This window comes from Bos grunniens, chromosome 2 (assembly GCF_055505025.1).
Source record: "Bos grunniens cultivar Pamir isolate PY7600 chromosome 2, Bosgru_T2T1.0, whole genome shotgun sequence".
In the NCBI taxonomy this organism is placed as follows: Eukaryota; Metazoa; Chordata; class Mammalia; order Artiodactyla; family Bovidae; genus Bos; species Bos grunniens.
This window is the reverse complement of record NC_141166.1, coordinates 51,492,512-51,519,620: the sequence shown is the minus strand read 5'-3', so window position 1 is coordinate 51,519,620 and position 27,109 is coordinate 51,492,512. Positions and strand designations below refer to the sequence as shown.

At 39.2% G+C, this 27,109-nt stretch overlaps 1 protein-coding gene across 50 annotated transcripts in view; it reads left to right on the top strand.

Annotated features, from left to right (window-relative positions):
* Positions 1-27,109, top strand: part of CCDC150 (coiled-coil domain containing 150) — a 91,938-nt gene that overhangs the window by 58,892 nt on the left and 5,937 nt on the right. For 29 of the 50 annotated variants that reach the window (XM_086348231.1, XM_086348194.1, XM_086348060.1 and 26 more), the window contains 10 exons: positions 6,896-7,003; positions 15,625-15,753; positions 16,789-16,958; positions 18,477-18,570; positions 19,360-19,529; positions 20,870-20,996; positions 25,081-25,275; positions 25,715-25,783; positions 25,874-26,035; positions 26,769-26,855. In XM_086348231.1, coding sequence (XP_086204357.1) covers positions 6,896-7,003; positions 15,625-15,753; positions 16,789-16,958; positions 18,477-18,570; positions 19,360-19,529; positions 20,870-20,996; positions 25,081-25,275; positions 25,715-25,783; positions 25,874-26,035; positions 26,769-26,855 — 1,311 coding nt within the window. Of the gene's footprint in view, positions 1-6,895; positions 7,004-15,624; positions 15,754-16,788; positions 16,959-18,476; positions 18,571-19,359; positions 19,578-20,869; positions 20,997-25,080; positions 25,276-25,714; positions 25,784-25,873; positions 26,036-26,768; positions 26,856-27,109 lie in introns of all 50 variants that reach the window. The other 21 variants (XM_086348258.1, XM_086348252.1, XM_086348139.1 and 18 more) reach the window with 8 other exon arrangements.

Below are 27,109 nucleotides of genomic sequence, written 5' to 3'. Positions count from 1 at the left end.
TACCTGTTTTGAATTTTATATAATTGTTACAGAATATGCTTTTTGTGTCTTGTTTCTTTCACCCAGCATTGTAATTGAGAGATTCATCCATGTTGTCTGTTGTATTAATGCTTCTTTGGCTTGAATTGCTGCATGGAATTATATGAATATTATTAAGAGTTCTGTGCTGAAGTCATCACAGTTTTATGACTATATTATCATATTTAAAGTCAAAATACATAACTCTGGCAGTTCAGGTTGTTTCAGTTATGAAACTCAATCTAAACTATGAAGGTGCTAACATTATAGGCTTGTCCTACTTAATTTCTAATTTATTATATGTACTAAAAAAAAAAACCTAGGAAATTTCTTAATAGCATTCATTTAGAATGCTTGCACTAGAAAACACATAAAAATAAGTTTTTCTTTTCATCAATATCTTAGTTGTCTCACAGTTTCTTTTTTATTTTGGTCTGTCCTGTGCAGCATGTGGGTATAGTTCCCCGGCCAGGGATCGAACCTGCACCCCATGCACTGGAAGCATGGAGTCCTGACTGCTGCTATATTTTTATAGTTTTATATTTCAAAAAATATATAACGGGCAATAGTGGGGTAAGGAATTAAGTGGTACAGACTACTGTGCATAAAATATGCTACAAATATATATTGTATATCACATGAAATGTAGCCAGTATTTCATAATAACGGAATGGAGTATAATCTTCCAAAATTGTGAATCACTGTGTTGCACACTTGAAACTTACATAATATTGTAAATCAGCTGTACCTCAATTTTTAAAAATACATATCTCTATATTTAGATCATTTGAAATAATAGGAGGAAATGACCTTGACCTAAATACTGCTTTTCTGAGACTGCCTAATAACAAACACCCTCTTCCAACAACACAAGAGAAGACTCTATACATGGACATCACCAGATGGTCAACACCGAAATCAGATTAATTATATTCTTTGCAGCCAAAGATGGAGAAGCTCTATACAGTCAGCAAAAACAAGACCAGGAGCTGACTGTGGCTCAGACCATGAACTCCTTATTGCCAAATTCAGACTTAAATTGAAGAAAGTAGGGAAAACCACTAGACCATTCAGGTATGACCTAAATCAATCCCTTATGATTATACAGTGGAAGTGAGAAATAGATTTAAGGGTCTAGATGTGATAGATAGAGTGCCTGATGAACTATGGAATGAGGTTCGTGACATTGTACAGGAGACAGGGATCAAGACCATCCCCATGGAAAAGAAATGCAAAAAAGCAAAATGGCTGTCTGGGGAGGCCTTATAAACAGCTGTGAAAAGAGAAGTGAAAAGCAAAGGAGAAAAGGAAAGCTATAAACATCTGAATGCAGAGTTCCAAAGAATAGCAAGGAGAGATAAGAACGCCTTCTTTAGCGATCAATGCAAAGAAATAGAGGAAAACAACAGAATGGGAAAGACTAGAGATCTCTTCAAGGAAATCAGAGATACCAAAGGAACATTTCATGCAAAGATGGGCTCGATAAAGGACAGAAATGATATGGACCTAACAGAAGCAGAAGATATTAAGAAGAGGTGGCAAGAATACACAGAAGAACTGTACAAAAAGATCTTCACAACCCAGATAATCACGATGGTATGATCACTGACCTAAAGCCAGACATCCTGGAATGTGAAGTCAAGTGGGCCTTAGAAAGCATCACTACGAACAAAGCTAGTGGAGGTGATGGAATTCCAGTTGAGCTATTCCAAATCCTGAAAGACGATGCTGTGAGCAGTGGCCACAGAACTGGAAAAGGTCAGTTTTCATTCCAATCTCAAAGAAAGGCAATGCCAAAGAATGCTCAAACTACCGCACAATTGCACTCATCTCACACGCTAGTAAAGTAATGCTCAAAATTCTCCAAGCCAGGCTTCAGCAATATGTGAACTGTGAACTTCCTGATATTCAAGCTGGTTTTAGAAAAGGCAGAGGAACCAGAGATCAAATTGCCAACATCCGCTGGATCATGGAAAAAGCAAGAGAGTTCCAGAAAAACATTTATTTCTGCTTTATTGACTATGCCAAAGCCTTTGACTGTGTGGATCACAATCAACTGTGGAAAATTCTTCAAGAGATGGGAATACCAGACCACCTGATCTGCCTCTTGAGAAATCTGTATGCAGGTCAGGAAGCAACAGTTAGAACTGGACATGGAACAACAGACTGGTTCCAAATAGGAAAAGGAGTACGTCAAGGCTGTATTTTGTCACCGTTTATTTAACTTATATGCAGAGTACATCATGAGAAACGCTGGACTGGAAGAAACACAAGCTGGAATCAAGATTGCCAGGAGAAATATCAATAACCTCAGATATGCAGATGATACCACCCTTATGGCAGAAAGTGAAGAGGAACTAAAAAGCCTCTTGATGAAAGTGAAAGAGGAGAGTGAAAAAGTTGGCTTAAATCTCAACATTCAGAAAACAAAGATCATGGCATCTGGTCCCATCACTTCATGGGAAATAGATGGTGAAACAGTGGAAACAGTGTCAGACTATATTTTTCTGGGCTCCAAAATCATGGCAGATGGTGACTGCAGCCATGAAATTAAAAGACGCTTACTCCTTGGAAGGAAAGTTATGACCAACCTAGATAGCATATTCAAAAGCAGAGACATTACTTTACCAACAAAGGTTTGTCTAGTCAAGGCTATGGTTTTTCCTGTGGTCATATATGGATGTGAGAGTTGGACTGTGAAGAAGGCTGAGTGCCGAAGAATTGATGCTTTTGAACTGTGGTGTTGGAGAAGACTCTTGAGAGTCCCTTGGACTGCAAGGAGATCCAACCAGTCCATTCTAAAGGAGATCAGCCCTGGGATTTCTCTGGAAGGAATGATGCTGAAGCTGCAACTCCAGTACTTTGGCCCCCTCATGCGAAGAGTTGACTCTTTGGAAAAGACTCTGATGCTGGGAGGGATTGGTGGCAAGAGGAGAAGGGGACGACAGAGGATGAGATGGCTGGATGGCATCACTGACTTGATGGACGTGAGTCTGAGTGAACTCCGGGAGTTGGTGATGGACAGGGAGGCCTGGCGTGCTGCGATTCATGGGGTCGCAAAGAATCGGACACGACTGAGCGACTGATCTGATCTGATCTGAATAAGCTGGCTATGGAAGCTATTTTTCATGGATTTAATGACATAGAAACATCAGATCTCTGAGGTAGCAGGATTTATTTGCTTCTATGTTCTTCCCCATTTGAATGTCCTGAATTAAAAATCCTTTTGAAAAAGAGACCAACTGCAAAAACTAAAGTGGCTTACAGATGCAAATATGCCATCTAACAAGTTTCAGAGCATTTTATTGAGTACCTTGAGGCTGGAGGTAGGGTAATTACCTGAGAAAAATTACCCACAAAAAATAGTGTGTGTTTTGCTTGAAGAGAGGGAAATTTCAAATTCTTTGAGTGTTTATCAGTACTTTTCCACTGAGTTCTAAGATTAACAGCAGTTTGCTTATATTTAAAATGAGAATAATTGTTGCATCAAAACACACCTTTAGAGGCAGCCATTCTGATTCTGAACCTTAAGTGAAAACCACTTAATGGGGAGCCACACAACATGTTTTATGCTGTGTTGTTCAGTCACCAAGTCGTGTTCTACTCTTCATGATCCCATGGACTGCAGCATACCAGGCTGCACCATTTCCCAGAGTTTGCCCAAGTTCATGTCCATTGCATTGGTGATGCCATCCAACCATCTCATCCTGTCACCCTTTTCTCCTTCTGCCTTCAATCTTTCCCAGCATCAGGGTGTTTTCTAATTAGTTAGCAGTTCGCATCAGGTGGCCCAAAGTATTGAGCTTCAGCATTAGTCCTTCCAATTAATATTCAGGGTTAATGTCCTTTAGGATCAACTGGTTTGATCTCCTTGCTGTCCAAGGGCTGTCAGGAGTCTTCTCCATCATGACAGTTTGAAAGCATAAATTTTTTGGCATTCAGCGTTCTTTATGGTCCAAATCTCAGATCTGCACATGTCTTACTGGAAAAACCCAAGCTTTGACTATATGGACCTTTGTCAACAAAGTGATGTCTCTGCTTTTTAATACACTGTCTAGGTTTGTCATAGCTTTTCTTCCAGGGACCAGGCTTCTTTAATTTCATGGCTGCGGTCACTGTCTGCAGTGATTTTGGAGCCCAAGAAGAGAAAGTCTTTTCCCCTTCTAATTGCCATGAAGTGATGGGACTAGATGCTATGATCTTAAGTTTTTTTTTTTTAATATTTTAAACTGGCTTTTTCACTCTCATCCTTCACCCTCATCAAGAGACTCTTTAGTTCCTATTTGCTTTCTGCCATTAGGGTGGTATCATCCACATATCTGAGGTTGTTGATATTTCTCCCAACAATCTTGTTTCCAGTTTGTAACTCATCCAACCCAGCATTTCTCATAATGTGCTCTGGTATAAGTTAAATAAACAGGGTCACAGTAAACAGCCTTGTCATCCTCCTTTCTCAATCTTGAACCAGTCAGTTGTTCCATACAAGGTTCTGACTTTTGCTTATTGACCAGCATATAGGTTTCTCAGGAGACAGATAAGATGATCTGGTATTCCCATCTCTTTAAGAGTTTTCCACAGTTTGTTATGATCCACACAGTCAAAGACTTTAGCATTGTCAGTGAAACAGAGGTAGATGTTTTTCTGGAATTCCCTTGCTTTTTCTGTGATCCAGCAAATGTTGGCAATTTGATCTCTGGTTCCTCTGCCTTATCTGTATCCAGCTTGGACATCTGGAAGTTCTCAGTTCACACAATGCTGAATCCTAGCATGTAGGATTTTGAGCCATAACCTTACTAGCATGAGAGATGAGGGCGGTTGTCCGGTGTTTTGGACATTCTTCAGTACTGCCCTTCTTAGGAATTGGGACGAAGATTGACCTTTTCCAGTTCTGTGGCCACTGCTGGGTTTTCCAAACTTGCTAACATGTTGAGTGCAGCACTTTGATAGCATCATCTTAAAGCTCTGCTGGAATTTGATCACCTCCACTAGGTTTATAGGTTTTTTTCTGGGTTTGGGTGACTGACCACACCATTGTGGTTATCTGGGTCATTAAGATCTTTTTTGTTCAGTTCTCTGTATTCTTTCCATCTCTTCTTGATCTCTTCTGCTTTTATTAGGTCTTCACCATTTCTGTCCTTTATTGTGCCCATTTTTGGATGGAAATATTTCTTTGATATACCCAATTTTCTTGAAATCTTTACTATTTCCCCTTCTGTTGTTTTCCTCTTTTTCTTTGCATTGTTCATTGAAGAAGGCCTTCTGTCTCTGCTATTCTGTGGAACTCTGCATTCAGTTGGGTGTACCTTTCTCTTTCCCCCTTGCTTTTCATTTCTCTTCTTTCTTCAGCTATTTGTAAATCCTTCTCAGACAACCGCTTTGCCTTCTTGCTTTTCTTTTTCTCGAGGATGGTTTTGTTTGGTGCCTCTGTACAGTATTATGGGCCTCTGTCCATGGTTCTTCAGGCACTGTGTTTACTAGATCTGGCCCCTCGAATCTGTTTGTGTATTCATAGGGGACTTGACTTAAGTCATACCTGGGCTGGCCTAGTGTGTTTTCCCACTTTTAGTTTAGGCCTGAATTTTTCTATGAGACACTAATGATCTGAGCCACAGTCAGCTCCAGGTCTTGTTTATGGTGACTGTCTACAGTTTCTCCATCTTTGGCTACAAAGAATGAAATCACTCAGATTTCGGTATTGACCATTTGGTGATGTCCATGTGTAAAGTTGTTTTATACTGTACACTGTGGAAAAGAGAAACAGAAACAGGCAAAGATGAGAGAAAAGAGGATTCTGCTGATGAAACGAGAGATTTCCTGAGACAAAATGTGTTTTCGTGTAGCCTTTCCAAAAAAAGTTAATATTAGCACTCAAATTTTAACAGTTTCTAAACATAATCGGTAGCTACAACCAAGAGGAGTATGCCCTTCACAGGTGGGAAATAAAAGATTGCAAGAGAGGAAGAAATTTATTTAAAAATTCTGGATGAAACTTTTTCCGATTCAGAGATAAGCTTAGTAATGTTATTTGCATGAGAGGATTGGAAATAAGAGGAAGAAAACAGAGAAATACACAATTTGGAAATTTGTATGTAAATATTAATGACTCACTTCCCCAAATGGAGCTTCCAGGTGGCACTAATGGTAAAGCACCTGCCTGCCAATGCAGGAGGAGTAAGAAACTAAGACTCAGTCTTTGGATTGGAAAGATCCCCTTGGAGGAGAAAATGGCAACCCACTCCAGTATTCTTGCTTGTGGAGAATCCCATGGACAGAGGAGCCTGCTGGAGGTCCATAGGATCCCAAAGAGTTGGACAATACTGGAACAACTTAGCATGCACATTCCCCCAAATAATCATCATCTTTAAAGATATGAATAGTCAGCTTTATGAGTTCGTTTTCAAATATAATTAAGCCTATAAGAATTCTGTTAATTCAGCTTTTATAATTCTCTGTTGATAAAACACAAAACTCTGTCTCCTCCTTACATACTGACAATTCTAATTATTTGTACTCAGAAGGGTTTCAGAGTGCTAGATACCACAATTCCTTTAAAATAGAAATGAAAATGCATTGCCCACAAAGTCTCACTGTTATGTTCATGAACTGTGTTAATTTGGAGTTTCCATAAGTGCCGTAAACCAAATGAATTATATCAATACTTATATATGGCTACAGCCTACTTTTATTTGTTGAAGTATTTTAGTTGACATAGAATCATTGAAAAATGTAGGCTTGCTTTCTTAAGAATTTGCTGTGATTTTTTTCGCCAAAATTCTTGGCCTTTTTTTTAAAAAAAAAAAAACTTTTTTTAAGTGTATATATCTATCTGTTTCATCAGCAAGGCTTATTTTATTGCTCTTCTATTTTTTTCCTCTAGACAAAAGTTAAGCAGCTAGAAGAACAACTGCATTCTCTTACTGAAACCAGTTCACAGAATGATCATCTACGCAAGTTGAATAAGGCACTAGAAGGCAAATATGCTCAGGTGTGATTAATAGCTACAAAACAGATTGCTTTTATGTTTTGATTAGCTTTTAAGAAACAGGCCTTTCTCCCCACCTCAGCATACAAGCCCAGGAAGATGAATATTCTCTCACTGTACTCCATTTAACAAACATTTTTTAAAACACCCTCTATGTACAAAGTTCCACTTAATCCTAGAGGATTTCAGAAAGATGCCAGAATCAGGATTGGGACATTCAGCTTGCTTATGCTCTAACTGGAGGATTAGGAATGTACTCAGTAGATTTTATTATAGAAGATTATGGCTTTCGGAAACAAAATAGATTGTATTGGGAGCATCCTTAGGGAGCATTATTATGATGAAAGCATCACGAATCATGTTGTTCATAGAGGAAGTGGGTTTTTTTGATGTGAGCCTTAAAACTTTTGGCAGATGCAAGGAACAAGTATCTTTGATTTTTTAGTTATAGGCAAAGACAGAACTTGGTGCCAGCATGACCCACAGCAGCGCACTTGAAAGAGGTATTAGTAATGAAGGTGCTTGCTTGTCAACATGGTGGCTGTTGAGACTGAAAACCTGTCATAAGTCACAGAATACTTTTAACAGATGAAGAGAAAATTAGACAGATAAGGTATATAAAACCTTATATATGATGTGGGGAAAAGGCATTTGTTGTTGATGTTTGGAGTGCCCTCTTCCCCCAAAGGACAATTTGGCTTTATTTACCTTTAGTGAAGAAAACAATCCAGGATTATGTGTTAGTAAAAAAAAGTGATTCATTTCAGTGATTTACAGTTTACCACATTATCTGTTTAATTCTTAACACTCAGTGTTAGCATGTGTAATGTCTGTGTCTATAATGTTTGTGTATGTTATACCTCTGGTAACCAAGGAACTAGAATGTGTCTTCAGATGGAATGCTGCTAGCGTTCTAACCATCTGACTACACTGGTAAAGGGAGCTTCATTAGATAACGCTTTCTTTCTTCACTAGGACATACTTCATTCTGGTTATTTTTTTTATTCTGAAAGCAAAGGAACACATTCCTAAGTATATTTTCCATCACAGCTTTGTTTAGAACATTGTGCTGTTTCTCCCAGTAAACGGGGCATTCACTGAAAAATAATCCTAGGTTTAGTTGATTTGTTTTTCTCAATTGGTGATGCCTCCAAGAAGAAGGAAATCTCCAGAGAGGCCTGCTTCTTCGAAATTCCTTGAAAGCTATAGGCCTCCTGTAAACAGTGTCAAGGAACGAACTTCCTCGGTTGGTTTGCCCAGTGTTGTGCCAAACCCCACACGCCGTGTGACCTTTGCACCTGCCCTGACTTCTGTGAGGTCTTCTCAGGAGATTGGAGACTCTCGGATCTCTCTAAAGACTCTTTTGAATGCCATTAAAACCATGGAGGGAAGACTAGAAGGTAAAATAGACATTCTTGCCTCAAGACCATTAATAAATGATGAGTCACCAAATTTTCTTAATCGAGATTCGGTAAGTGAAGACTAGAAATCATAACGAAATTTGAGATTTATACAACAATGAAGAAAAGTAGTAACATCTAGAGAGATAAAGTTTAGAGATGTGCGTACTAACAAGGAAACAAGCTTCTTCACAAACAGGATAGACTAATGTAGATTGAAACCATCATTCTGGCTATCTCATACTTTTTCTTTTGGACACAGAAATGTCCAATTTGCCTTAACACTAACCATTGAGATTTTTTAAATCTAATTTTCTATTTCTTAAAAATGAGTATGTTAATAATCTTAACATTTACAGTAAAATGTCTGGATAAAGGCTGATTTTAAAGTAGAAGTACATAAATAGGAGCCCTAATATATTGGATGCTGGCATATATTTCCCCCAAAAAACTTACTAGAGCATCTATCTTTGTTTCCTATTTAAAAACAGAAAGTACTATAACTTGTCTTTAGAGTTAACTAATGTTTAGATACTTTTGTTAAGTACTTTAGCTAGCGGCCTTTTCATATTTATATAAACACTGGTAAAACTATAAAAACTATGTTCTTCCTAATGTATTTTTCCCATTCAATAGGTTTTAAAACGTCTAAGTTAGCATCTTTTATACTATGCTTGGATCCCTACAGAAAAAGTATTTTAATTGTTACACGTTAAAACTTATAGGGAAGTATAATGTTGAGGGAGATGTGGGGGAAAAGCATTCTTTGTTGATGTTTGGAGTGCCTTCTTCCCACAAAGGACAATTTGGCTTTATTTACCTTTATTTCTTGGGCTTCCCTGGTGGCTCAGATGGTAAAGAATCTGCCTGCAATGTAGGAGACCCAGATTCAATCCCTGAGTCTGATCCCTGGGTTGGGAAGTTCCGCTGGAGAAGGGAATGGCTATACCCAGTCCAGTATTCTTGCCTGGAGAATTCCATGGACAGAGGAGCCTGGCAGGCACAATTCATGGGGTTGCAACACAAAAATCAAACACAATTGAGTGACTAACACTTTCACTTTTTCACAGAGGAGCCTGGTGGCCTAGTCAATGGGGTCACAAAGAGTCGGACATGACTGAAGGGACTTAGCACACACACACACAATATATAAGATGTATTAAGATATATAAATATATATATCTTCAGATACATAAGATATATAAATATCTTCAGATATTTAAATACAGATATATGAATATCTCCGGAGAAGGCAATGGCACCCCGCTCCAGTACTCTTGCCTGGAAAATACCATGGATGGAGGAGCCTGGTAGGCTGCAGTCCATGGGGTTGCTAAGGGTCGGACACGACTGAGTGACTTCCCTTTCACTTTTCACTTTCATGACTTGGAGAAGGAAATGGCAACTCACTCCAGTGTTCTTGCCTGGAGAATCCCAGGGACCGGGGAGCCTGGTGGGCTGCCGTCTATGGGGTCACACACGGTCGGACACGACTGAAGTGACTTAGCAGCAGCATATGAATATCTTAATCATAACATATTTTAGGTTAAAACAAGATTCAGAAGAGTGTACAAAATATTTCACTATTTGTGTGCAAAAGGGTTGGGAGGATGAAGAATATATACATATGTGTTCACCTTTGCAAAGAGTATCTCTAAAATGAATTGTAATAAATTGGCAATGTTATTTTCAAGAAAGGGAACTGGGTGGCTGGGAGATTTTTCACCGTATCAAAAGGATAAAGCGAAAAATCTCTCAGCCAAAGCAAAAGTGGACAAAGGATGGTCTTTTCAGCAAGCAGTGCTGAAGCAATTGCATATCACATGCAAAAACAAAAAACAAAGTACCTTTGATCTGTACCTCTTACCGTATATAAAAATTATCTCAAAATGGGTAACAGCCTTAAAGATAAAACCTAAAACTAAAACTTTCAGAAGAAAACATTGGAAGAAAGCTTTGTAATCTTGAATTACACAAAGATTTCTTAGATTTGACATCAAAAGCATGATCCACAAAGGAAAAAAAAAAGAAATGACAGCTTATGCTCTTCAAAGACATTGTTAAGAAAATGAAATAAACTACAGGCTGGGAGAAGAAACAATTGCAAATCACATATGAGATGAAAGTGTTGTCTCCAGAATTTATTAAAATCACAAAACTCAGTAAGAAGGAAGGAGAAGGCAGTGACACCCCACTCCTTGCCTGGAAAATCTCATGGATGGAGAAGCCTGGTAGACTGCAGTCCATGGGGTCGCTAAGAGTCGGACACGACTGAGCGACTTCACTTTCACTTTTCACTTTCATGCATTGGAGAAGGAAATGGCAACCCACTCCAGTGTTCTTGCCTGGAGAATCCCAGGGACAGAGGAGCCTAATGGGCTGCCGTCTATGGGGTCACACAGAGTCAGACACGACTGAAGAGACTTAGCAGCAGCAGCAGCAACAGCAGTAAGAAGGAAGCAATTTGGGAAAAGAAGAGGCAAAGTACTTGAACATATATTTCACTAAAAAGATACATGGATATAAGTAAGAACTTGAAAAGATGTTAAACATCAGGCATTAGGGAAATGCAAATTAATACCGCGGTGAGATGCTGCCTCACACTATTGTGTGTTTGTGTTCAGTCATGTCCGACTCTTTATACCCCATGAACTACAGCCCTCTAGGCTTCTCTGCCCATGGAATTTTCCAGGCTAGAATGCTGCAGTGGGTTACCAGACAGTAAAGAATCTGCCTGTAATGTGAGAGACGCAGGTTTGATCCCTGGATTGAGAAGATCCCCTAAGAAGGAAATGGCGGTCCACTCCAGTATTCTTGCCTGGAGAATTCCATGGACAGAAGAGCCTGGTGAGGGTTACAGTCTATGGAGTCACAAAGAGTCAGACACAACTGAGTGACTAACACTTTCACTTTCACCTCCAGGGTATCTTCTGGACCCAGGGATCAATCCACATCTCTTGCGTCTCCTGCCTTAGCAGGCAGATTCTAATGCCACCTGGGAAGCCCACCACATACTATTAGAATGTTTAAAATTGAAAAACTGATCGTACCGAGTGTTAGTGAAGCTATGGAGGAGCTCTCATACATTGTTGAAGGGAGTGTAAAATCAACCATTTTGGAAAATAGTTTGGTAGCTTCTTTAAAAGTGAAACGGGACTTCCCTGGTGGTCCAGTGGCTGAGATTCTGCAGTCCTAATGCAGGGTTGCTGGGTTCCATCCCTGGTCAGGGAACTAGATCCTACATGCCGCAACTAAGACCTGGGGCAGCCAACTTTTTTTCAAATGAAACATATTACTACCATATGACCTATCTCTTCCACCCCTATGTATTTACCAAAGATGAATGAAAGTTTATATCTACAAACTGTATACAGCTGCTCAAAGCAGTTTTATTTGCAATACCTTAAAACTGTCACTTCATGGCAAATAGATGGGGAAACAGTGACAGGCTTTATTTTCTTGGGCTCCAGAATCACTACAGATGATGACTGCAGCCATAAAATTAAAAGATGCTTTCTCCTTGGAAGAACAGCTATGACAAACCTAGACAGCATATTAAAAAGCAGAGACATTACTACTTTGCTGACAAAGGTCCATATAGTCAAAGCTGTGTTTTTTCCAGTAGTCATGTACACATGTGAGAGCTAGACAATAAAAAAGGCTGAATGCCAAAGAATTGATGCCTTCGAACTGTGGTATTGGAGAAGACTCTTGAGAGTCCCTTGGACAGCAAGGAGATCAAACCAGTCAATCCTAAAGGTAATCAACCCTGAATGTTCATTAGAAGGACTGATGTTGAAGCTTCAATACTTTGGCCACCTGATGTGAAGAGCCAACTCATTGGAAAAGACCCTGATGTTGGGAAAGGTTGAAGGCAGGAGAAGGGAATGACAGAGGATGAGATGGTTGGATGGCATCACTGACTCAATGGACATGAGTTTGAGCAAGCTCCAGGAGATGGTGAAGGACAGGGAAGCCTGGCATACTGCAGTCCATAGGGTTGCAAAGAGTCGGACACTAGTGAGCGACTGAACAAAACAGAAAACTGGAACAACTCCAGTGTCTAGCAGAATACTGTTCAGCAACAGGAAGGAAGAACTATTGATACATGCAGAAGATTGAGTGAATCTTAACTGTGCTGAGTAAAACAAACCATTCCAAAATGAGTACAGTATGTCCTCTACATATGAACCTTCAAGTTGTGAACTTTCAAACTTGCATTCACGTGTCCAATCATGAAGGTTAGTTCTATTTGAGGCGGCACAGGATTCGAATGTAGACTGGTACTTGAAGTCTGCAGCAGCTGTTCAGAATACAGTCCAGTTCAGTTCAGTTGCTCAGTCATGTCCGACTCGGTGACCCCATGGACTGCAGCACGCCAGGCCTCCCTGTCCATCATTAACTCCTGGACTTTACACAGACTCATGTCCATGAGTTGGTGATGCCATCCAACCATCTCATCCTCTGTCATCCCCTTCTCCTCCCTCCTTCAGTCTTTCCCAGCATCAGGGTCTTTTCCAATGAGTCAGTTCTTCGCATCAGGTGGCCAAAGTATTGGAGTAGCAGCTTCAGCATCAGTCCTTCCAATGAATATTCAGGACTGATTTCCTTTAGGATGGACTGGTTGGATGTCCTTGCAATCCAAGGGACTCTCAAGAGTCTCCTCCAACACCACAGTTCAAAAGCATCAATTTTTTGGCACTCAGCTTTCTTTATAGTTCATCTCTCACATCCATACATGACTTCTGGAAAAGCTATAGCTTTGACTAGACGGACCTTTGTTGGCAAAGTAATGTCTCTGCTTTTTAATATGCTATCTAAGTTGGTCATAACTTTTCTTTCAAGGAGCAGCATTTTTTAATTTCATGGCTGTGCTACCAAAGAGTCCAGTGCTACCAAAGAGCTATACGACCTTGTAGCTCAGATGGTAAAGAATCTGCCTACAGTGCAAGAGACCTTGGTTGTATCCCTGGGTCAGTAAGATACTCGGGAGAAGGGAATGGCAACCCACTCCAGTATTCTTGCCTGAAGAATCCCATGAAAAGAGGAGCCTGCCAGGCTACAGTCCATGGGATCACAAAAAGTCAGATACGACTGAGTGACTAACACTACCCAGATGTCATTGGATCATTTTTTCAAGAGGGTAGCTGGAAATGAATCTAGCAAGTAACCAGAACCTGTGCCATCAGTGTCAGGCATGAGTGAAATTGCAGTTTGCCCTCTGTCTCCTCTTGCTGATGATCCTGCAACTCTTAACCATCTCCCACCTCCACTCCCTCTTCCAATCACTTCTCACCTGGTGCCAGTCAGCCCCTGTATGCCAGTTGTTGTACCGCTGTACTTTTCAAGGTACTGTACTTTAAGGTTAAAAGTATTTTTTGTTTGCTTGTTTTTTATGTATTGTCTGAAAAGTATTATAAACCTATTAAAGTACAGTACTACATAGCTGGTTGTGTTAGTTGGGTACCTAGACTAACAGTTAGACTTAAGAACAAATTTGAACTTATGAGCACGTTCTTAGAACAGAACTCATTTATATGTAGGGGATTTACTGTACATAAAATACTTCATTTATATAAAATTCTAGGAAATAAAAATGCCAGAAAATAGGTCAGTGGAGGCCTTGGGTGGACATGTAGGAACAGGGAGAGAGAGAACGGGTTGATTACTAAAAGGCATAGGAGAAGTTTGGAGATAATGGAAATTGTTCATTATTGTGATGATTTTAAGAGTTTATACATATTTCAAAATTGTACATGTTAAATGTACACAGCTTACTGTTTGTCAGCTATATCCCAGTATGGCTGCTTTTAAAAATGCTAATTTTTGTATAAGTAATTATTTTAAAGTATTTAAAATGACATTCTTGAAATGAGAAAAACAGTAAAGATGATAACAAGTTAGTGGTTGCCAAGGAACATGGAATGGATTTGGGGAGGACATGAACAAAAGAAACAGTACAAGAGAGCTCTTCGTGGCAGTGGAGCAGTTCTGCGTCTTGCCTGTGGTGGTCACCAGAATACGTGCGTGCCATCAGATTACACAGTTATATGCATGTGTGCATACACAGAGGAATGCAGGTTAAAAAATGGTGAAAACTGCAACTTTTGTAGTCCTGTTAATCTGATTAACAATCATGTAAGATTGTGAAGATGTAAAGATGTCATTATTAGAAGCAGGGTGAAGAGTGCATGGGGACTGTCAGTAATTTTGTAACATCCTGTGAGTCTATAATTATTTTAAGATAAAATCTTTTTTTTTTTTTTTAAAGAGTAGTATTTAAGATAGTATGATGATCTGAAATTATTGTATAGATACACTGAAAGTGTTTCAGGGATATAAAATTGTAATACTTTTAATTAGGATTAGAACACTATTTAGAACACTTTTATAACTATTTTCTTGACACTATTTGATACTTATTCATCTGCTTTTATTATGTATTTTGTTAATTTACATCATATTTTCAAATTCTGTGATAACCAGTTTTCTCCCCCAGTTTTCATCTTACCATCAGAGGTTTTTTTTGTGTTTTTTTTTTAGTATTTTAAAGCTTTTATTGGTATGTATGTAGTTTATTTATAGTGTTATGTTAGTTTCTGGTGTACAGCAAAGTGAATCAGTTATACATATATCCACTCTTTTCCCATTAGGTCATTACAGAGTATTGAGAAGAGTTCCTTGTGCCATATAATAGCCATCATAATCATAGTCTTATCTCCCATGTCCCTCATTCCAGGCTTTTCATATTGACATATATATTAGAGATTTGCACATGTTTATTAAATTTTTTTTTTCCTTTGTAGTTTTAAGGGGAAAAACAGCTACTAGAGCTAGTTTGTTTTTTTTTTTTTGCAATTATAGATAAGCATATTTAATTAAATAAGCATATTTAATTTAACATTTTAAGTTTGGCTTCTAAATTGCTGTGTCTTATTCTAACCAGAGCTTCCCTTATGGCTCAGATGGTAAAGAATCCACCTGCAATACAGTAGGTCTGAGTTTAATCCCTGGGTTGGGAAGATCCCCTAGAGAAGGAAATAGCTACCCACTCTAGTATTCTAGCCTGGAGAATCCCCATGGACACAGAAGCCTGGCAGGCTAACAGTCGGTGGGGTCGTAAAGAGTCAGACAAGACTGAGAGACTAAGCACAGGACATTCTAACTGCTGACTGATCATGCTTTGAGAAAGTCACTTATTATCATTTCTTTCTTTCTGCTAAGGTGAAATCCCTTCTTGAAAAGAATGAAGAGGAGCTTTCACAAGCAGTGAAGGGTCGTGATGCAGCCCTGAAAGAGAGTCAGAAGTTGAAAGGGGACCTTGAAACTCTGGAGGACAGAGAGAACAAGAAGGTAAGACATCAACCCCTTTGTGAACTGTGTAACTGACATGAAGCGCTTCTAAAATTTTTATGAGCCATATTCTTTCATTTCTTGTTACCTTTAGTTTAAAAAAAAACAGAGGATTGATCAGATGAGAATTTTCTTTTACAAAAGATAACTTTAGAAAAACTTTAAAATACTTCCCTTAAAAATAGATGATTTAACTCACAGTGTGTTTTTTTCTTTCTTTCTTAATCAAAAGTCTATTTTTTTTGTTGAAACACATCTGACCTTGGTAATAATAACCACCTACTTATGTCTTATTAATGTGATAAAACATTGTTATGATTCTATGTTAAATTACCAAATGCTTTCTGCTTAACAGTGTATGTTCTCGGTGGGAGGAGAGGTCACATCCCAGACTCCTTCCCCTCTGAAGAGGGCTGTGACTTACACCATTCTTCCGTGGCTCCCACTCTCCCTTATGTTCTTTTTTCCCTCAGATAATTCTGTTGGGCTTCGGAGGTGTTATCATCTTCTGAGCCCATGGTAAGATTAGCTGAGCAGGGCCTGTATGGGCCACCCTGGGACTACCTCGAGACCCAAGAAGTTGTCGGTCCTTATGTCTCTAGTTAATACTGATGTGTGTGCTAGGATATGATAATAGTCAGGAAGCACTGCAGAGTTTTTCATTGGAGCCATAGGATCTGGGGTTTAGTTTTCTTTTTCTCAAAGTCAGAATAACTTAATAAAATAAAAATAAAATATACTTTAAAGCAATTATCCTCCAATTAAAACATAGTAGAAGCATACCTCACACCTATCTGTGGGAAATTTCTGTGGAATTGTAAATGAATTTAAGAACAATTTTATATTCTCTTGTTTATTTAAATAAAACTGCTTTGATTACAAAAGAAAAAATATATATTTATATATACACACACACTTATTCCTCTTAGCATTGTACCAGACCTGGTTTCGATACTCTTCTAGCAGTCACAGGACTCCGCAGCAGAAGAATAACTAGACCGGATCAAAATATTGTCTTATTTCGTCTTCTGTTAGGTAGGAAACTTTCAGCGACAACTGGCAGAAGCCAAAGAAGACAACTGCAAAGTGACGATCATGTTGGAGAATGTGTTGGCTTCACACAGTAAGATGCAAGGTGCTCTGGAAAAAGTGCAAATAGAGCTTGGCCGGAGGGATTCAGAGATCGCAGGCCTCAAGAAAGAAAGGTACCAGAGATTATTTTTGTCTTTGTACTTGTATTTTTCTGCTGTGTTGTAGTAGGGAACAGTGTGTGATCAAGAAACAGTCACTTTATGTTACTTCCTTTGTGAAAAAAGTAGTAAAATGGTATTTAATTTTATTTTATTTTTAAACTTTACATAATTGTATTAGTTTTGCCAAATATCAAAATGAATCCACCACAGGTATACATGTGTTCCCCATCCTGAACCCTCCTCCCTCCTCCCTCCCCATACCATCCCTCTGGGTTGTCCCAGTGCACTGTCCCCAAGCATCCAGTATCGTGCATCGAACCTGGACTGGTGACTCGTTTGATACATGATATTTTACATGTTTCAATGCCATTCTCCCAAATCTTCCCACCCTCTCCCTCTCCCACAGAGTCCATAAGGCTGTTCTATACATCAGTGTCTCTTTTGCTGTCTCATACACAGGGTTATTGTTACCATCTTTCTAAATTCCATATATATGCGTTAGTATACTGTATTGGTGTTTTTCCTTCTGGCTTACTTCACTCTGTGTAATAGGCTCCAGTTTCGTCCACCTCATTAGAACTGATTCAAATGTATTTAAAGAATTAGCAAATTTGGGAGAATCTGGAATTATAAAAATGATATCCAAAAATTCACAGATTTTGTAGTGGTGTAAATGAATATGTATTCCAGCAATTCATGTGATAAATGCTGTCTTATCCTTGCTGTTTTCTACACCATTTAAATCTGCCCTTGGGTCTACAGAATAGTAATTGTCAGATTATTAAAGCCAGGCATCTACTTCATTTTGAATTAATTATCCATTTGTTAGTATACTATTTAATTATTTTAGAGGAATCATTGTGAGAACTGCTTTCAGCTGTAAGAAAACTCCTTTGAATGTTTCAAAAATTATATGCATATTTCCAGTTTAGGTTAATGAACAAATGGTTTGAGTTTAATAAGGCCTGTAAGTATAATGTATTACTGGTACATATTGCCTCTGTGTTATGGGAGAATTAATGACTTTTATATTCTTCATCATGCTAATTTTTTTTTTTTTATGTTATGAATCAGTGTTACCTCTGAACTTAAAGAAATCAAGGGGATGGTATTAAAAAACAGTTTACTGTTCACAGTACAATTCTAGGTAAAAAGCAGAAATCTCAAGAGTAAGCCAGTCCATCTAGAGGTGATACATTTTTGTGCCAGTGATATATATAGAGAGAGAGTATAAAATTACCAGCTTTTAACTTAGTCATTAACATGTCCTGATAGTTTGATATACCAAGAAGAATTGAATCATAGAGATGGGACAAATTTTCAATCCCCAGGAGAATTAGTCTCTTACTCTGATGCTGAGGCTGCAGATTTATCACCTGCCAGCTCTCATATTCTGAGCATCTGTAGCCCATAACCTAATGCCATTTCAGCTTCCTGGAAGAGTGCCCTGTATATCCCAGTGGTATCATTTCTAGATGGTTCTTTCCATTTCTAGAAAGTGGTCACTTTCTCTGTGCTCTCTATCTTTAGGGCCCTGAATCAACAGCGGGTACAGAAGCTGGAAGCAGAAGTGGACCAGTGGCAGGCCAGAATGCTTGTCGTCGATGCCCAGCACAACAGTGAGGTAGAAGCCAGGTTTTTATAGATGATAATGTTAGTGTTTTTTTTTTATTTTATTGGGATATCAGTGTTTTGGAAAAATGGAGTAAAATAATCAGGTAAATTTCCTTCCCATTCAAGTCTGAGTTTTGAACAGTACATATTCCCAAATGGGAAACTGGTCTATAATCTTGCAGTGAGTCATTTAGCAAACCAGGACCATAATTGTGCCTAATTCTTTTTGTCTTATATGGTCTACATTCTTTTCATATATTAATGCATAAGGGATTGCAAATGTTAAAGGGCTTAGAAAATAACGTAGCTTCAGTTAGAAGTAGGGTAGTCCTACTAAATAAGGAAATACATGCGTTCATAGGTGTATACGTATATAAATATGTATCTACACATATGCACACATGTAAAATACACAGGGATATTTCATATGAATAAGCTTTTTCTAGAGAAATATACAAGGAGCAGTTGCCAATTCTTATCTCTGTAGGCAATGAGGTTAAAGAATCAAAAAGGGGAATTTAACTAATTTAAAATTTTAGAAATTAGGATAAATAAGTTGGCTCTGTTTTCAAAAACTCTCTAGTGACCAGTGGAGCATACCCTTCCCATCACCTTCTAAGAGTCTGCTAAGCACTGTCTGTAATAAGTTCTCACATACATATCCCAGGCATCTGGAGTCTTTGTTTCTGGTTCCAAATAATTATTGTCTCAAAGTTTAAAGTGGGAATATTACAGTGTTATGTACTTCTAGTATCTTTTACAGTGGAACAACTAGATTAAAAACAATCTTCTCTTTCAGATGGAACCTCTACAAAAAGCTCTAGATGTAGCTAGAGAAGACAACAGGAAACTGGCTATGAGCCTGGAGCAAGCTCTCCAGACAAATAATCACCTACAAACAAAGCTTGATCATGTTCAAGAGAAATTGGAAAGCAAAGAACTTGAGCGACAGAATTTGGAAACCTTTAAGTAAGAGCAGTATAGTCACAGTGAAATTAGGGAAGAGCCTCTGGGAGAGTAAGTCTGGCTCATTCACATAAACCAGTTAAAGCTTTTTCCCTACTTTGAGCTGGTCCTCCTGCAGAACGACGTGAAGGTGACAGGCGTAGCTAAACACCAGAGGATGCTGGCTGGGATATGCTCCTCTTCAGCTCTTTCCTCATCCGGTGTTGATCTTCTGTACATGATCAGATCAGATCAGTCGCTCAGTCGTGTCCGACTCTTTGCGACTCCATGAATCACAGCACACCAGGCCTCCCTGTCCATCACCAACTCCTGGAGTTCACTGAGACTCACGTCCATTGAGTCAGTGATGCCATCCAGCCATCTCATCCTCTGTCATCCCCTTCTCCTCCTGCCCCCAATCCCTCCCAGCATCAGGGTCTTTTCCAATGAATCAACTCTTCACATGAGGTGGCCAGAGTACTGGAGTTTCAGCTTTAGCATCATTCCTTCCAAAGAAATCCCAGGGCTGATCTCCTTCAGAATGGACTGGTTGGATCTCCTTGCAGTCCAAGGGACTCTCAAGAGTCTTTTCCAACACCACAGTTCAAAAGCATCAATTCTTCGGCACTCAGCCTTCTTCACAGTCCAACTCTCACATCCATACATGACCACAGGAAATTTTAAACCAATTCAGGAGGGACACATACACATTTTTGCCAAACCTTTTCTATCAGAAGCTTATGTGTCCTTCAAAGGCATGATTTGGAAAAGGAACAACAGAAGCCTGAATGGAAATAACCCCTCCAGGAGTGGGATAATTCCATTTAAGCAGATACTCGACCATTAATTGTTTTCCATTTTGCCCTGAGATTAGTTAGCTCAAGTGCTTCTAATTCAAGTCAAGCCACTGGAGTTTTTTTCTTAAACTTTATCTAGGCAAATATGATTTAGATATTAATAACATCCCATGAAAATTTATGCCCAAAGGAAATATATTATGCCCATTTATCTTTATTCCTTTCAGGTAGTGAACATACTGATATTGCAGAGCGTATTTATATAAGCTAAAGCTAAGAGAGTATTTTTCATGTTTGTAATCTGTACAAATTGTATATTCTGGTGAAATGCTGCTGGCTCTGGACTATTCAGTATTGGTTAAAATAAGAATATGTGTTTTCACTCTTAAAGGTGGATCTCTTTATATTAATGACTTTGTCTTTTAAGGCCGTAGGTAAATGCTTATTTTTCTTTCTGTTAATGAGTTACAGATCAGTGATTTTACATGGTGACTGATCTGCTCAGTTGTAAATCATACCACCTAAGAGGTTTTCTAAAGGTGATTTAACATCTCTCTTCCAAAACAGAGAACGGATGAGTGAAGAATCCAAAATAGAAGCAGAATTGCATGCTGAACGCATAGATGCTCTAAGAAAGCAGTTTCAAATTGAGAGAGAAACTGCCAGGAAAGCAGCACAGCGGGAAGTAACTGAGGTATGGAGGCACGTGACAAAAGACACATAACGTCCGTCTCCAGATGGTTGCTAGCTAGAGGATTCCTGAGAATGGCTGCAGTTGCTCTTTAGCTCTTCTAATTCTCCTTTCACCAGCAAGTGAGATGCAGCTCTAAGCTGTTTGATATACAGTTATCTGCCCAGTGAAGGAATGCCTTGATGATAGTCTTCCCCTTGGAGAATAGTAACTTGAGTGGTAAAGAGAAAGGAGGAGACTGCCATCTGTTAGACAGATAGCAGTCACCTATCTCCTCAGTCCACTTCACTAGCATCCATCACGCACCTACCTTCTCCTGAGAGGCATATTTAAAAACAGTAGAAGACATGGTCTGTACTAAATGACCCCTTATTTGTCACCTCCCCTCTTACATGAGACAAGTAAGGAAGACGTCAGAAGACTCTCTGATATTTAGAAGCTATGTACAATTTTAAATGAATGCAGAGTAAGGGAAGGTTTGTTTTAGGCTGGCTGGGTGCTGGAAGAAGAGGGAAGCTTGACCACAGTACGGGACTGAGACTGGCAGAGTTTTCAGGGGTAGGACACACTATGTAGCAGGATAAGCAAATGAAAAATGAACAGGATATGTGAGCAAAGGAAAAGCATTTGCCTGTCTTGATTAAAGCAGAGACTAGGAAATTTCTGAGAAAGAAGGGCTAGTCGAGGAAACCAGCTGGTAGATGGTCTTAACTACCAGAATATTGGCTGGAAACTGTTAGGTAAAAGTAAAGCACTGTAGGTTTCTGAGAAGGATGTAAGCACAGTTTTAAGTAGGTTAGTCTGTTGGCAGTGGAAAGTAAATAATAATGAAGATAAACCGGAAACATGGAGGCTAATGGGAACTACAGCAGTTACTTCGGGCTTCAGATTAAAGAAAAGCGGTTCTGTTGAAAGTAGAGAATAAATTTAAAAAGCTATTTTTAATAGAAAAATCAAACATACACAAAATGTATCATAAGCAAAGGGGAGGGAGTAATTAAAATAATTCCAAGACTTAGCTGGAGTGGCTGGTCTGTATTTTGCCAGATTTAGTGCATTGCTTTGCAGTTTACAAGGAGCAGTCCCAAAAATCAGATTCAACTGTTTATATGGTACTTTGTAAATTGCAAAAGCACTGTATAAATATTATAATAAAAACAATTTCTGTGGGAAACAAAAATGGACACTGAAATTAAAGATACCTTTAATCAGAGGTAGTTGTTCAGAATACTTAGTTTAAACCCTTTTAACAGGAATCAGTGAAGATCGCAAACTTGTGCAGGAGACCAAAGAACAGTAGTATTAGTGCTGTCTTGAGCAGTTAGCCACAGAGGTGGCATCAGGGTGCACTGTTTAAGTGCCTCAGCTCTGCCTCTTAAAAGCAATGTGGTAATTTACTATCTGCGCAGACGACTGAACTTTTGAGTCTGTTTCCTTGATCATAAAATGGAACTTCTGAATGTTTCCTTGATCATAAAATGGAAATCATCACAACTACTTTCCAAGGTGGTTTAGAGGATTAAATTGGAAAATATATGAAAAGTAATTACTAAGATCATGGCATCTGGTCCAATCACTTCATGGGAAATAGATGGGGAAACAGTGGAAACAGTGTTAGACTTTATTTTTTGGGCTCCAGAATCACTGTAGATGGTGATTGCAGCCATGAAATTAAAAGACGCTTACTCCTTGGAAGGAAAGTTATGACCAACCTAGATAGCATATTCAAAAGCAGAGACGTTTCTTTGCCAACAAAGGTCCATCTAGTCAAGGCTATGGTTTTTCCAGTGGTCATGTATGGGTGTGAGAGTTGGACTGTGAAGAAAGCTGAGTGCCTAAGAATTAATGCTTTTGAACTGTGGTGTTGGAGAAGACTCTTGAGAGTCCCTTGGACTGCAAGGAGATCCAACCAGTCCATTCTGAAGGAGATCAGTCCTGGGTATTCTTTGGAAGGAATGATGCTAAAGCTGAAACTTCAGTACTTTGGCCACCTGATGCGAAGAGTTGACCCATTGGAAAAGACTCTGATGCTGGGAGGGATTGGGGGCAGGAGGAGAAGGGGACGACAGAGGATGAGATGGCTGGATGGCATCACTGACTCAATGGACGTGAGTCTCAGTGAACTCTGGGAGTTGGTGATGGACAGGGAGGCCTGGTGTGCTGCGATTCATGGGGTCGCAAAGAGTCAGACACAACTGAGCGACTGAACTGAACATAAGTGCAAAGTAAGTGATAATTTTTAAGGCTTACCCAGTTTTGACAAAGCTGTGATTGAGATAATGGTGGAATGTCTAACAGAAATTTGGTTGGGTGATAAAAGACAACACTGTAGTGTGAATTTAGGAGCTGAAGGAATGAGCTAGTATAAAGAGAAAAAGTAACATTATTTTGGTTCTTTCTTTGACATGTTAAACACTTCCCGGCCATAGAGAATACCACCTTCCTATCTTCTCCCTTCTCAGCTGCCTCTTCCTAAAAATCAAGTGGTACTTTTTAGGTGCTTCTTCCTAAAAATTCAAGGATCCAAGAGGAGGAGAGGAACTCTGTAAAATGATTTAAGTAATGTTAAAAGATAAATTGAGGCAAAGTAAAATTAAGAGTTTATTTGAACAAAAATCCTTTTGAATTGGACATTATGCCATTGATTGCAGTAGAAGGCACTCTGAGGAGTTGTACAAAATGGAAGACTCTTATAGGCAGAAGGGAGCAGGAACAAGAGAGTTAAACTAGGGAAAAAAGTAGATGGGTTATGGCAAACTTACTTCCTTTAGTGGATGGCAGGTGTCTACCAGGCAGATTACCCAACTAATGCTGATCAGATGATTCCTGATTGACTGGTTTGAGAGTCCATTTCTGGGAGAGCCAAAACTAATTAAGTTTGGTGACAGTAGGGCTTAGCATAGGTCATTTTGTTTTGGGCCTGTTGTATTGTTTTTTTAATTAATAATCACTGTTATTTTACCACCAGACAAGTTTCCTAAAATTTCTAAAAGCAGTAAGTACAAATTATTATGTAAAATAAATAAGCTATAAGGGTATATTATACAGCACATGGAATATAGCTGGAGTATAATCTAAAAAAATTATAACGAGTATAATCTATATTTTAATCACTCATATACCTAAAAATATTATAAATCAACTATACCTCAATAGAAAAGCAATAATATAAAAATATATTCCAATTAAAAATAAATGCATGCACCAATGGTCAGTAGCTGATAGGTATTTACATGTGTGCTTAGTCACTCAGTCATGTCTGACTCTTTGCTACCCCAGGGACTGCAGCCCACCAGGCTCCTCTGTCCATGGAGATTCTCCAGGCAAGAATACTGGAGTGGGTTGCCATGCCCTCCTCCAGGGGATCTTCCCAATCCAGGGATCAAATCCAGGTCTCCCACATTGCAGGCAGATTCTTTACCATCTGAGCCACCAGGGAAACCCAAGAATACTGGAGTGGGTAGCCTATCCCTTCTCCAGGTGATCTTCCAGACCCAGGGATCTTCCTGACCCAGGAATCAAACCAGGATCCTCCTGAATTGCAGGCAGATTCTTTAGCAGCTGAGCTACCAAGGAAGTCCATTACATAAACTACCATATAATTTATTTTCACTTCTCCAAACATGACATCACAAGTGACAGAGATGAGCTTAATCTTAAAAAAAAAAAGCTTTAAGGCATGGTAATGATCACTGAGCAATTAGTGTGTGTCAGGCTCTATATTCTTTTTCTACCTTGTTTTACTGTTACATGACTCCTATTAGGTAGCCTATTCACACAGTTCTCCAGCGATGCACCCAAGGCTTAAGGATGTTATCTGAAATTACTTGACTAGTGACTGGTGAAGTTGAGATTTAAAGTGTCTGATACAAAAGCCATGCTCTTAATATATGATGAACATATATTTATATTGTTTATGTGTTCTAAGAAAGATCGTGTTTTTTAGTGTTAAATCACTAGCCTTACTTAAACCTCCTTTTTAAAAGAATAGTCCAAGGAGAACAAAATATAGAGACACAGTTAAACATAACCTTCTCTTACTGAATGGAAGGTTAAAATGTTCTCATTTTCCCTTTGTGTCCCACAGATGAAGAAAGCCCTTGATGAAGCCAACTTCAGATCAGTGGAAGTGTCCCGGACCAACCGAGAGCTGCGGCAGAAACTTACAGAGCTGGAAAAGCTACTGAATAGCAGCAAGGAGAAAATAAAGAATCAAAGGGCCCAAATTAAGCTCCACTTGTCCGCCAAGGCGAATAACGCTCAGAACGTAGAGAGGATGAAGGTTGTCTGAGAAACCCTGTCTCCTCTGACCTCCTAGTATCGATGAGGACCCAGGCAGGCAGTGGTGTTGGAGGAAGATGGTCTCAGAGCTCTAACACTCCCCTGTGATCTCTGGGAATTATAGCTATACCTGGGATGTGGGCAGACTGCCTTGAAGGGGATGGGTACTCTCTTTTTTTCCAGCAAAGATACTGCTGTGTGAATGTTTGGCTGCTCATTAGCTGCCAGTGTCCCATCCTGGCTCCTAGCTGTCTCTCCCGCAGTGATTGTATAGGACTTGGCTCTGTTGGGGTCAGTGGGCTGGATGGAAGAAGAGCCCAGCAAGAACTGATAACTGGGTCTCATGTGGGATTCTTTCTGTCATCCTCCTATAGGCAAAAAAAAGCAAGCCTGTTTTTCCACTGATTATCTTTCTATGTTATTTCCACATTTACTTTCAGCAAATAGAAACAGAATTGAGGCAAATGGAGCTAATTAAGGATCAGTATCAGAAAAAAAACTACGAACAGGTAGATGATGTCCACACACTGTTTACCATTCGTGTAAAATCCCAAACTTGGGCAGGTTCGTCAACCGTCTTCCCTCTTTGTGCCCTACAGTCACTGAGTATCCAGAAATTTGTGTCTGAAATGACTAACCTGCAGAAGGAGATGCAGCTGTTGGCCAGGAGCCAGTATGACACCTCAGCACGGAATAAACAGCAAGAGCTGCGCCTTGAGGCCGAGCGGAAGCTGAGGCAGGAGCTGGAGAATCGGTGCCAGGTGAAAAGGCTTCCTAGGATTCCTCTCAGAGATGAGCAGCAAGTGCCATGTGCTGAGCCCAGCATTAGGGCATATTGCTTTTCTAGGCTCTAGAGAAGAAAACAGATTTCCAAGTTGTTCATCTTAGCTAAGACCTTAGAATCATATCTAGGAAGAAGCCTGTAGCTTTGAATATGGCACCTCATTGTCATTTTCAATGTAAAAAGAACAAACAAACTCATTTTTAAAGAAAAGCTAAGGCTCACATATGCAAAGTACTAGTTACTGAGTAAGACTTCTGAATTTCATAGTCTTTCAGGAACTTTAGACTCCTTGGTTCTTCCCAGAGCTCAGATCTATCTGTCTGTTGCCATTACAGGACTTTTGCCTGCTCCAACCTAATGAAAAGCATGTTTTATTCCTGAAAAGGGACTTAAGGAGAGCATCAAGCTCTTGCCTGCCAATAGAGATTGTCTGCTACAAATACTATTCCCTCAGTTCTAGAAAGAAATATTAATCACCTTTCCTCAGGAGAATCAGTAAATCAATATCTGTCATCATGTACAAATGTGTATACAGTCAGTTAAACTGAAAACAAGTTTTTAGCTTGTAGTCTGGTAGTACCTGGAATTAGAAAGTATCCCATCATACTTTCATAATTTGGTTTGTCTTGTAATTTATTACAATATTGAAGGTTTTTCTCCCATATATGGCACATTGGGAGTTTGTAAAAATCTTTGTATCACATGTTCAGGAATTGGAAGAAACTATCAGACACCTAAAGAAATGTAAAGAGGCGACAGAGAATAAGCTGAAAGAAGCCAGTGTGGAATCAGAGCAGGTGAGCCAGATACATGAACGACCCTGAAACACAAAAGTCTCTATAAAATCCTCCATTAACACAGTTCTCAGAGTGCAAAAGGCAAGAACCAATACCTTACTCACTATCGCCTCTAACATGTTATAAAGAGCAAATAGTTTTAGATTAAGATTCTGTGTCTTGATGAGATCATAGAATACTGAAATACTGATATTAACTTGATAGTCCAAGTCCCTACCACTAGATATAAGGGAAGACCAGCGTGTGTTTGAATT